General features: G+C 40.4%; 1 protein-coding gene across 7 annotated transcripts in view; it reads left to right on the forward strand.

The window, feature by feature from the left end:
- Positions 1-12,950, forward strand: part of CFAP54 (cilia and flagella associated protein 54) — a 372,444-nt gene that overhangs the window by 154,243 nt on the left and 205,251 nt on the right. For 6 of the 7 annotated variants that reach the window (XR_016216950.1, XM_008256922.5, XM_089308813.1 and 3 more), the window contains 3 exons: positions 4,570-4,793; positions 4,894-5,029; positions 8,569-8,677. Coding sequence is in view for 5 of the 7 variants with exons in the window: in XM_008256922.5 (XP_008255144.5) it covers positions 4,570-4,793; positions 4,894-5,029; positions 8,569-8,677 (469 nt within the window). In the remaining 2 variants the exon portion in view is untranslated. The remainder of the gene's footprint in view (positions 1-4,569; positions 4,794-4,893; positions 5,030-8,568; positions 8,678-12,950) is intronic. The other variant, XR_016216951.1, reaches the window with a different exon arrangement.

A 12,950-nucleotide genomic window follows, 5' to 3' on the forward strand; every position in this document is an offset into this window, starting at 1 on the left:
GAAGGAAACCTCACAGCGAAAGATCACAGGAAGTTCAAGGCATATATTAGAAAATATCTTTGGCAAATGGCAGGGCAAAGTCACTACTTATCAATAGTCACATTGAACGTTAATGGCCTCAACTCTCCAGTTAAAAGACACAGGTTGGCTGATTGGGTTAAGGAACAAAACCCATCTATTTGCTGCTTACAAGAAACACATCTTTCCAACAAAGATGCATACAGACTGAAAGTGAAAGGCTGGAAAAATTCTTCTCAAACTATTCAGAACAATGAAAAAAGAGGGAATCCTCCCAAATTCTTTCTATGAAGCCAGCATCTCCTTAATTCCTAAGCTGGAAAAAGATGCAGCATTGAAAGAAAATTATAGACCAATATCCCTGATGAATATAGATGCAAAAATCCTCAATAAAATTCATGCCAATAGAATGCAACAACACATCAGAAAGATCACCCACCCAGACCAAGTGGGATTTATCCCTGGTACGCAGGGATATTTCAACATTCACAAATCAATCAATGTGATACACTACATTAACAGACTGCAGAAGAAAAACCATATGATTAACTCAATAGACACAGAGAAAGCATTTGATAAAATATAACACCCTTTCATGATGAAAACTCTAAGCAAATTGGGTAGAGAAGGAACATTCCTCAACACAATCAAAGCAATTTATAAAAAACACACAGCCAGCATCCTATTGAATGGGGAAAAGCTGGAAGCATTTCCACTGAGATCTGGTACCAGACAGGGATGCTCACTCTCACCCCTGCTATTCAATATAGTTCTGGAAGTTTTAGCCAGAGCCTTTAGCCAAGAAAAATAAACTACAGGGATACAAATTGGGAAGGAAGAAGTCAAACTATCCATCTTTGCAGATGATATGATTCTTTATTTAGGGGATCCAAAGAACTCTACTAAGACTATTGGAACTCATGGAAGAGTTTAGCAAAGTAGCAGGATATAAAATCAATTTACAATTTAATACTTTATCCCTTTTAGTATTTTTTTGTTCTAGTTAATACTATTGGTTGAACTCTGTAATTAACACACAATTATTCTTTGGTGTTTAAATTTAACAGAAAAGTGATCCCTGTTAAATATAAGAGTGGGAATAAGAGAGGGAAGAGATGTACAATTTGGGACATGCTCAATCGGACTTTCCCCAAATAGTGGAGTTAGAAATGTGCCAGAGGATTCCAATACAATCCCATCAAGGTTGCATGTACCAATGCCATCTCACTAGTCCAAGTGATCAATTTCAGTTCACAATTGATCACACTGATAGGTCTAAGAGTCAAAGGGATCACACAAACAAGACTAGTGTCTGCTAATGCTAACTGATAGAATAAAAAAGGGAGAGAACGATCCAACAGGGGAAGTGGGATACACAGCAGACTCATAGAATGGCAGATGTGCCAAACAGCACTCTGGCCTCAGAATCAGCCCTTAAGGCATTTGGATCTGGCTGAAGAACCAATGAGAGTATTTTAGGCATGGAAAACCAAGACACTCTGGCAGAGAAAAATGACCTAGATAAAAGATCTCTGTGAGTGAGATCCCAGTAGAAAGAACAGGGCCATCAAAGAAGGAGGTACCTTTCTCTGAAAGGAGGAGAGAACTTCCACTTTGACTATGACCTTGTCTGAATAAGATCGAAGTTGGCGAACTCAAAAGGCTTCCATAGCCTGGCAACTCATGACTAGAGCCTAGGGAGATTACTGACTCCATAAACAAGAGTGTCAAATTGTTAAGTCAACAACAGGAGTCAATGTGTACTCACTCCTTATGTGGGATCTCTGTCCTTAATGTGTTGTCCAATGTGAAGTAATGATATAACTAGTACTGAAACAGTATTTTATACTTTATGTTCTGTGTGGGTGCAAACTGATGAAATCTTTACTTAATATATACTGAACTGATCTTCTGTATATAAAGATAATTGAAAATGAATCTTGATGTGAATGGAATGGGAGAGGGAGCGGGAGATGGGAGGGGGCGAGTGGGAGGGAAATTATGGTGGGGGGAAAGCCATTGTAATCCATTATCTGTCTTTGGAAATTTATATTTACTAAATAAAAGTTAAAAAATAATTAAATAAATAAAAGTGGCCAAACACACAAAGAGACAGTCTCACTGTATAAAATAGATCGACACAAACACCTGTCTACGAGAGAAGCAATCTGACCATAAAGATACATATAGATCAAAAATAAAAATATTAAAAAGAGATATACACCATGAGAATACTAAAGATTAAAGTGCTTCGAGGCTATATGAATATTAAAGTAATCTTCAAATCAAGGAGCATTCTGAAATAAAGAGACATTACCTAAAAGCCTCAATTAGTCAGAAAGGCATACCAATCATAAATGAATATGCACCTAATAATAAAATTTCACAATATTCTCTGGACACCCAAAGCTTGAAAACATCCTAGTTGTCAAGGTTGGCTCCGTGGCTCACTTGGTTAATCATCTGCCTGCAGCGCCAGCTTTGCATATGGGCGCTGGGTTCTAGTCCCAGTTGCTCCTCTTCCAGTCTAGCTCTCTGCTGTGGCCCAGGAAGGCAGTAGAGGATGGCTCAAGTGCTTGGGTCCCTGCACCTGCATGGGGGACCAGGAAGAAGCACCTGGCTCCTGGCTTTGGATTAGCACAGTTCTGGCCGTTGCAGGTATTTGGAGAGTGAACCAACAGAAGGAAGACCTTTCTCTCTGTCTCTCTCTCTCACTATATGTAACTCTACCTGTCAAATAAATAAATAAAATCTTTAAAATAAAAAAAGAAGAATTTCAGAGGGACCAGTGCTCAGGCGTAGTATGTTAAGCCTCTGCCTGTGGCGCTGGCAGTCCGTATGGGTGCTAGTTCATGTCCAGGCTGCTCCACTTCTGATCCAGTTCTCTGTTAATAGCCTGGTAAAGCAGAGGAGAATGGCCCCACATGGGAGACCCAGATAAAGCTGGCTTCCTGGCTTCAGACGGTCCCAGCTTGAGCCATTATGGCCCTTTGGGGAATGAACCAGCAGATGGAAGACCTCTCTCTCTCTCTCTCTGTCTCTCCCTCCCTCTCTGTCTGTAACTCTGCCTCTCAAATAAACAAATAAATCTTTTCTTTAAAAAAAAAGAATTTCAGGGGCCAGCACTGTGGTGCAGCGGATTAATGCCCTGGCCTGAAGTGCCGGTATCCCATATGAGCACGGGTTCTAGTCCTGGCTGCTCCTCTTCCGATCCAGCTCTCTGCTCTGGCCTGGGATAGCAGTGGAAGATGGCCCAAGTCCTTGGTCCCCTGCACTCACATAGGAGTCCTGGAGGAAGCTCCTGGCTCCTGGCTTTGGATTGGCGCAGCTCCAGCCATTGTGGCCAATTGGGGAGTGAACCAATGGATGGAAGACCTCTCTCTCGCTTCTCCTCTCTCTGTGTGCAATTCTGACTTTCAAATAAATAAATAAATAAATCTTAAAAAAAAGAATTTAAGAGATATATACAAATATACCATGGGAAATGATCAAGATAGCTACATAGTAACTTCTACAATTTAGGAGAAAAGAGTTTTCTAGAAGATTTCCTCCTCCAGAGGTTTGACAGTTGTTCAACAAAGCAGACATACTCTACAAATTAACAACTATAACCAGTGTGTTAGAGAACTTCATTATTTGTATATACTAAAACCGGTTTCTGTTAAACACTTTATCTTATTGGTTTACTAGTGATGCTTAAATCACGTATGCTGAGTATAGACTGTAGACCATGCTCTGTAATGTAGTAACCATTGTCCAAAGATGGCTATATAAATTTGTGCTTGAATTAATTCAATTAAATTAAAAATTCAGTTCCACTAATCGTATTTCAAAAGCTCAGTAACCACTGTGGGGAGCAACTCGGACTAGACTAAGTTACTGGAATTAAGACTTATTCTATGCATCTGCTCTCCCACAATATGGCGCTGGGAGAGGAGGAAACAGCTTCTACACAGCTGCCTCCAGTTCAATCAATAAACAGCAGGACCTGCTCCTGATTGGAGGAGAGTAGTGTACTCGGTGTGTGAGTAGCAGAGTTGGGATTGGCAGAAGAGGACCATAAAGGAGGAGAGAGACAACATGCACCAGGAACACCTGAGGAACATCTGAGCAGCCCCTGAGAGAGCCGGCCGGTGGTGTGCCACTCCCCCGCGGAAGTGGGGAAAGTGGCAGGGGGAACCGCCCTTCCACGGAGGTGGAAGGGACGGTAGCCAACCCGGGAAGGACCAGCAGCAAACCTGGGGAGGGCCGAGCAGACAAAAGAACAGCGCAGGGTCCTGTGTCGTTCCTCCACGAAGACGGGGAGCGACACCACATATATCTAGTGCCAATAAAATAGTATATTGAAAGCACATATGGTAGTCTTTCATCACCACAGAAAGTTATTTTAGATAGCAAAATGATAAAGCTTTGATTTGGATAATAAAAATATTTTTATTTTCTGTTCAGTTCTTTTCAATATTATATTTTTATTACATTCAGTTTTCATAAAGTAATATGTAGTAAAATGTGAAGTTAAACACATTTTCCCCCTCAATGTATTACTTGCAGTCTGTTGAAGACAGAGGAGAGTTCAGTGTTCCAAGCTGTTATGGGAATATTAAACATGATAATGGTGGTGCTGGCCTTACTTTTGAGCATCCTTTGGATGATGTCAATGTGGTTGATTTGAGATGGATCCATGACTTTGTATTAAAATCTCTGGAAGTTTTATACCAAGTGGAGAAATGGGAAACACTAGTATCACTTGCCATTCAGTTCAATATAATTTCACAGTAAGTATTATAAGGACAATTACATGTAATAGATTTCACTGAAAAAAAAAAGATCTTAACTAATGTGTGCTTTTTAAATGTACTCTTTGCCCTTGTTTAGTGAGAGATACACAGAACAAGTGACACCACTCCTGGTATATGCACAGCGCCAGCTTCTTCTGAGGATACACAAATTCAATGGCCCAGATGTCACTCAACAACCCTGTGCAAGGTATGAAGCCGAACATGGAGAGAAGGTAAGTTCAGCTCTACTAATGCATGCAGCTGTAGTTTCTCTTTAGCACATCCATATAGTACAAAGATTTAGAATCAGGCCAGCGCTGCGGCTCACTAGGCTAATCCTCTGCCTGCGGTGCCAGCACACCAGGTTCTAGTCCCGGTCGGGATGCCGGATTGTCCCCGGTTGCTCCTCTTCCAGTCTAGCTCTCTGCTCTGGCCCGGGAGTGCAGTGGAGTGTGGCCCAAGTGCTTGGGCCCTGCACCTGCAGGGGAGACCAGGAGAGGCACCTGGCTCCTGGCTTCGGATCGGCGCGGTGCGCTGGCCACAGCACACCGGCCGCGGCAGCCATTCTGGGGTGAACCAACGGAAAAAGGAAGACCTTTCTCTCTCACTGTCCACTCTGCCTGTCCAAAAAAAAAAAAAAAAAAAAAAAACAAAAAACCCACAAAAAACCAAAAACAAAGATTTAGAATCAGATAGGTATTAATATTTCTACTTGGACATTTATTATTCACATCAACAAACATTATTGAGAACCTGCTGTGTGCCAGGATTTTCCAGATATAAGGTAAACAAATTAAGTTCTAGTCCATTAGAAGTTTATATTCGGGTCAGGGCTGACTTATCCATTAAGCATATGGGGAAAGTGTCCACAGCGCCAAGTACTTTCCAACCCTCTGAATGCTTTAATTTATTTTTAAGTAAGGAGGAAGAAAGTAAATTTTAGGTTAAAGAATATGTTTTAATTTCAAATATTATTTTATAAAACTTATTTATTCATTTTTACTTTCATTTAAAAGACAAAGAGAGATGTTTTATCCACTCGTTCACTCCCCAAATGTACACAACAGCCAGGGCTGAACCAGACTGAAGCCAGAAGCCTGGAAGTCAATTGAGATCTTCCTCATGGGTGGCAGGGACCCAAAAACTTGAGCCATCCTCTGCTGCCTCCCAGGTGTGCATTAGCTGGGAGCTGGAGCAGAAGCAGAGCTAGGACTCAAACACAAGCATTCTGATATGGGATGGTCTAATTCCAAGTGGCATCTTAACTACTGTGCAAAACTCTTGCCCCAATATACATATTTTTAAATAGAGGAGTAGGCCGGTGAAGGCATGAGTGCCCAAAGTCCATGCAAGTCATGGTATAGCTTGAATCAGGTAGAGGAAAGAGAGAGGTAAATAAACTAATTTACTAATTTAACAAATAGTCAGTGTCCTGCCAAAGGCCCCTGGCACACCAGTCCCTGCTGTCCACAAGTCTCTATACTTATGATATTACATCCACCCAGCAGAGGCACCACCTTCCTCTTCTCACAAAGATTCCTTCTGGCCTTGTAGTAGCCTTGCCTCCTGCATATTCTATGTTGAGAATGAGGTCTGAGTTCCTGCTTTTTGGAGCTTAGTTTTGGAGGGGTGAAGATAGGGCCAGATAATAAACAACATAAGCAGATGGAGAAATTTATGATAATCGAGTTATCTGAAGAAAATAAAGTTGATTGATGGGGTAGAGATAGGCTGCGGTGGGAGGTGGAAAGTTTCCTGAGGGTGATCAAGAAGACTTCTCGGGGATGATGACATTTGATGAGAAGGGGCCAGCCATGGAATGATCTGCCAAAAGAGCGTTCCACACCAAGAACAAAGGACAAGGCCTGAGATGGGAAAAAAGAACTCTTGCATGCTGAAAGGCAGCTGAGGAACAGGGTTAAAAAAAAAAAAAAAAAAGAGCCTGCATCTTCTGACTCTTGCTTGCTGTTTCTTCCTCTTCTCCCAGATGCCTTGATGTTAGTGTGCCCTGAGGCTTTGCTCTTAGACCGCCAGTCCTCTCTTTCTTCACAAACTCCCCCTCAGGGAGCTAATTTAGTCTGAATCTCTGTGTACGTCTTTGTAATGATGATGATGATGACTGAGATTCCTTCTTCATTCTAGACTTTTCCTTGACTTTTGTGTTGATGTGTCTCACTGTTTGTTATCAGTCAGCATTCAATAGGAAAAGCAGAGCTACTAAGATCTGGCTATATTGTCTGTCTCTCTGTCTGTTTGTCTGTCTATCTAAGGGTTTATTACTAGGAATTGGCTTATGTGACTGGGGGGACTCTCTAAGCAAGTCCAAAATCCAGAGGGTGGGCATTCAGGACCACGAGCAGGAAGGGACTCCCCAGGCATGAACTGAAGTTATTATCCATAACCAGTTGGTGAGGAGAGAACTGTTACAGAGCCGGCTGCTGTTTGCTGTTTGGAGTCCTAGACATCGTTGATGCATCAAGGACTCACCTGATTAGGTCAGGCCCATTGAGGATAATCACCCTTGCTTAAAGTCAGTTTATCAGTAAGACTTTAATCATTATCTATGCAATTCCTTTACAAAAACACCTAGGATAGTGTTTGAATAACTGGCATGAAGTGTGTGTATGCTCCAGGAAATATACTTTCTCCCCCCTTCCCCATGGTTTAGCTGTACCCCAGTTGACCCATAAAAAACCATCATACTGTCTAACCAGCATGATCTCCTGGACACTTAATATACTTCTCAAAATTAGCACATCTCAGACAAATCTGTTCTACTAAGTCCTCCTCAGTTAGTGACAACCCTCTCTCTCTAGCTGTTCAGGACAAACACCTCAGAGGTACCCTTGACTCTTTTCTTTCTTTCACACTCCATTACCAAAGCCTCTAGCTTTCAAAATACAACCAGAATCTGACCAGTTTTCAGTTGCTCCAGCACTTCTCCAATCCAGCCACAGTCACATTTGCACAGGTTACTGCAATGACTTTCCAATAAACCTTGCATCCCTACCTCCAGCCTATAGTCTCTACTCCCCAAATGGCCACAACAGCTGCTCCTGGGCCAGAGCTACCTCTGGGTATCCTACGTGGATGCAGGGGCCCAAGCACCTGGGCCATCCTCCACTGCTTTTCCAGGCCATAAGCAGAGAGCTGGATTGGAAGTGGAGCAGCCAGACACAAGCTGGCACCACTGTGGGATACTGGTGCCAAAGGCGGAGGCTTTGCCTAGTATGCCACAGCATTGACCCCGTCTTGGATTTTTTAAGAGAATTTTCTTCTGTCTAAAGAGTTTTCTGTTTTCAGATATTTTACAGTTTTAGGACTCAAATATGTGCCAGGAAACAAATGTTCAAGCTACTACAGAGGAAGTTCATTCTGAAAAACTTCACCAGGAAAGTTAAAATTACGTTAATTATGAGTAGGCTGGAAATATCTGCCATTGGAAAAGCAGCCTATATTTTAAATATGTTTCAACTTACACAATGGAAGATACATTTAGACTAGCACATTTATAGAATGTCAGGAAATCATATTCTAATTGTTCCTCATAATTTGCCTATTGCTCTTCCAGCTGTGTTGTGTATAAGAAATAGGAAAAACTATGTAGCCATTTTTTCCCCTGAGAGTTCTCATAATTGAAGGCTATTCTGCCAGCTTTTATTTCCAGCATTGTTTTGTATTATGTTGACAAATGAAAAATAAGATAAACATTTCAAGTGAAAGTTTTAACTATAGATACTAAGTAATATATTTTTTGTCTTTGTTTTTTAAGATAACCTGCCGAAATTTCATTGGGAAGCAGCTCAAGATTAACCCTCCAGTCAGTACAGTAACAGATACAAAAAACCGTGCAGATGCACTAAAGACACTGATCTATTCAGGTTAGAATCAATTTTAGCTTGAAGTCCTTATTTCTCTAAATCAAAGCTTGCCATTGTGTACTACATGTCAAAACTTCCATAATTAAAATATTTGTAAAGTCTTCTTTGAAGAATTATTTGACTGAAGATAATTCATCTCATATTTACAATTTTACATTATTTTAAACAAGTCCATTAAGGTTGATTAGCCCTTCCTTTTTTTTAGTTTAATCTGTAAGTTAGAAAAAGGGAAATAAAAGAAAAGCAAAAGGGAATTTGATGAGAAAAATTAAAAGCATACTTCAAAATGTCTGGGAAAATGGAACTAACAAAAATTTATTATGGTACAAAAAATTTTTGAAATTTATGCAAATGAGAGATCTTAAAAAGTTCATGGAAAATTTGTTTTGTATAAAAAAACCCATGCATTAATTTAACTTTTTTTTGCATGCTGAACTAAACTTTGTTTTAGTCCATTTTCCCATGTTTTTGAAAAACCTTCATAGAATGGACTGTTTTGCACATTTTCTATTTTTTTTCTCACCTTGGAACTCTTTTGTTTCAATCTTTGCTATTTTCTTTGTTCTTTCATGACTCCCATAATAACTTCCATTTCCATAGTCAATATAATTGTTCTATTGGCTTTACATTGGTTAAGTTGTAGGTATTTTAGCAGAAAATTTGAGAATGCCATGGCTTGTTTGTTCTTGGCAGTGTAAATTATAGGGATGAAACAATAGAATAAGATGAAAATGGAAATAATGAGTGTTTGGAATTGTACTTTTTGTGTACCTCTGTTTCTGGTATAGGAGAGAAATGCTACTCTTTAAAGTGTTATTGTCTTTCACTTATTACGCTTGCTGATTTTTTACATATGTGTATACATGTATATGTAGTTATTCATTCATTTATCTATTGATACAGTTGTGCAGCCATTCAGTAAATATTTTCTGAGTATGTACTCTGTGTTAAGAGCTGAACTAGGCTCTGAGAATACAAAGATGAATGAGACTAAAGATTTTTTTTAACCTAGGATGTTATAGTCCATTAAATGATATCAGTAAGTAAATGAGAGATTATAGGTTACAGCGAAGGGATCTGTAGTATTATGACTACTGCTGCTGTTACAAATATTAATAACTAACAGCTGGCATCTGCTTTTGAGAAATGGCAAAAAAGACAAATGGCTGAGGTTAGAAATGTTGGTAGGAAGTAGGTAACAAAGCGTCTTAGAGGGCAGGATAAAGAGATCCAGTTTTATCTGGAGAGCTGAAGGGAGCTAGTGTAAAGGATTTAAAGAAGGAAAATGAAATGCTCGTATTCATATCCTTATGAGAAATTTCAGCTGCAGCACGGGGCATTGAAAGTTAGCCAGGTGGAAGGACTTCTTAGTTATGTATTAGCATAGACATGATGAAAGCCTGGTTTTGGGAAGTAAGAGCAGACGAGGGGACAGAGATGAAATTAGGCAGAGTAAGTCCACAGGACTGTGTTTGGATGTAGACACCTAGTGAGGAAGGGTGGAGTTGAAGTTGTCTTGGTTTCTGGTGTGGATGGCTAGGTGGATAATGGTGAATTCACCCAGGCAGGAAAACCAGAGACAGGCAAGTTAGAGGGAAGAGTCACTTTATCATCACTGAGCTTGCTTGGATGATAACTGAGTAGAATTATCCAGTATATAGTAGAGCATCTAATGAGACACTCAAAAGAGAGCCAGGTTGGAGATCTTTATTTTAGTCATTCATACATTAGTGGAGGTTGATGGCAGGGTCTTGGATGAGCTCAGCTAGGGAGACCTGAGAATGGTCACCTAGATAACACCAACATTTAGGAAGCTGTGCCAGTCAAAACTGGCTAGGGCTATGTAGCAATTACGGACAGTTCCCCAGTCTCAATGCCTTAATGCAAGGCAAAGTCTAGTTCCTATTTATGCTGCTGTGTTCAATGAGTTTGAGCACTGGACTGTGGCACATCATGATGGAATTTCCATTTTAACACAAACTTCCAAAACTTGCAAACATTACAAATCAGGAAACAGAAGTCTGACATCACCCTCTAGGAGAGCTCTACTGAGGGCGCCTCCTGTAGTGAATGACGCCCAGCACAGCCATTGCCAGTCATTACTATGCTACATGGTTTACGCTAAGGGCTTTACCTGGACTATCTTATGCCGTTGTTACAGCAATCCCAATAAAAGAAGTAAAATTCTGCATTGCATATAAGGCACTCTTACAGGTTCTTTGTGAATGTCATCTTGCAGCTACCTAGTGGGATAGATTTCTTTCTATCTCAATTTTTCAGATAGAAATAAAGATATGCTAAATTGGACATTGGCTCTTGAAGCTGCCACCTGTGACATGTGTTAAATCTGCTGACAGTTTGCTGGATAAAGTTACATAGCCATGCCTAGCTTCAAAAGGAACCCAGAAGTGTGATCCTCTATACTACTAAGGATAAAGAGGCACAGAGTATGTGATGGGTCCTAATGACTATCACAGGGTAAACAGAGGAAGAGCACTATCTGAAGACCAGAACACCATAGACATGGAAAGTAAAATGGATGACAGTCATGAACAAGGCCAAGGCAAGAGAGTGAGAGAAGGAGAGAGAGAGAGAGAGAGCGCGTGAGCAAGCACTTTTAGGAAGAGGACATAGTCAACAGTCAGAGAGAGGTCACATAAGAGAGGACAAACTGTCTATTTTGTTCGGCAGTGTGGGTAGACATTGTCACTGTCCTTTTACCATGACATTGCCACTTTGCTCTTCCTGAACTAGTCTTCCTCCCACCCACATGTCTGACAATAACCTCCTTGTCTTCTTTAAATATTTTCAATGAGACTTACCTTCACCATTCTCTTTCACTGTACTTCCTCATGCTCTTTAGTTTACTATATATTTTCTTTTGAAGTACTCCTCACCATCTATCATACTGCGTAATTTTTTTTGCTGTATTTATTGATTACTAGTCTCTTTGATAAAATGTAAGCTCTGCAAAGGCATGTTTTGTTCACTGATGTAATGCGAATGTCTTCATCAGTGTCTGACACATAGTAGGAGCTTAGTATCTGTTTGCTGAATGAATGACCTTGTAACCTTAGAAGTGATAGGGAGGGGGGTGGGAGTAATTTGAGTGGTGGTACCTGCAGTAGTGGTGATCTGTGCCTGCAGAGAATTGCCTTTTTGAAAACTTGGCAGTGATGAGAGAGAGAGAGAGAAGGAAGGAGGGAGAGAGAGAGAGAGAATGTGTGTGAATTTAGAAGTAACATAGAACCCAAAGGGCTCAGGAGGGATTTGTTTTGTTTGTATGTTTTTTAAATAGAAGAAAAGGGGCATATTTCTGTATTGAATGGAAATAGCCAGAATAGAGGGAAAACTTCAAGATAGGAGAACAATGTATTTGATAAAGCAAGTACCTTAAAGAGAAAAAAGTCAGAGTGAGATGAAGGGAGCTTAGCTTTAGACAGCAGGTTGGGACATTTCTGCCAGGGCAGAAAGGAAAGAGGAATGGATAGGCCTGGATGCAAGAAAAGTTTGTAGGTCACAAGGGTAGAAGTTGAAGATATTTTCATTGAGTGGTAGAGATTTCTTTTTTAACAGAGCAGGACAATGAGAAGACAGTCGAAGTTGATAAAGTAGGGGATTCAGGAGGAATATGGAAGAGTGCAGTGTCCTCTAAGGGAAACAGAAGAAGGAAAGGGAGAAGAGTTGTGGAGCAATGTAGAGGGTCCTGTTGACCAAAGTTGGTGACCGTGACTTTGTAGGTTTTACTGCCAATGATAAATCAAGTGATCCCCTCATATTAGATAAACAGTTGGAGGACCATCTTCCTGTGGTCACTCATGGTGATTAGTTTCAATCAGACTGTCATTTTTCCCAGGCATGTTCTCCTTTTCTTGATCTCCCCTGTGAATCCTCCTGCATTCCCCTGTTTTGGGGCCCATGGCTCAAATATGATTTATATTATTCTTTCTATCTTAAAAAGAATTGTTTCAAATGTGAGAAAATTTATAAAAATGATTGTTATCAAAATGATGAACATCAGAGGGATAAGAAAAAAACTTACCTCACCATCTGCTGGACCTGTGTCCCGGTAGATGTCTATGGATAAGGAATACATGGCAGAAGAGCACTTCGCTTGCCTCTTGTTAAAGTTACATTTGAAAAGGCAGGATGGTGCTGATGGGACTGAGAGAAGGAAGGTGCAGTCAGGCTGTAGGGATCCTTTGAACTGATTCTCAATTTTAGTAGAGATATAGACAATTGATTAAAGCAGGGATATCAAAAAGAAAAAATG

This window comes from Oryctolagus cuniculus, chromosome 11 (assembly GCF_051225735.1).
Source record: "Oryctolagus cuniculus isolate XC-2025 breed Fujian yellow rabbit chromosome 11, ASM5122573v1, whole genome shotgun sequence".
NCBI classification, from domain to species: Eukaryota; Metazoa; Chordata; class Mammalia; order Lagomorpha; family Leporidae; genus Oryctolagus; species Oryctolagus cuniculus.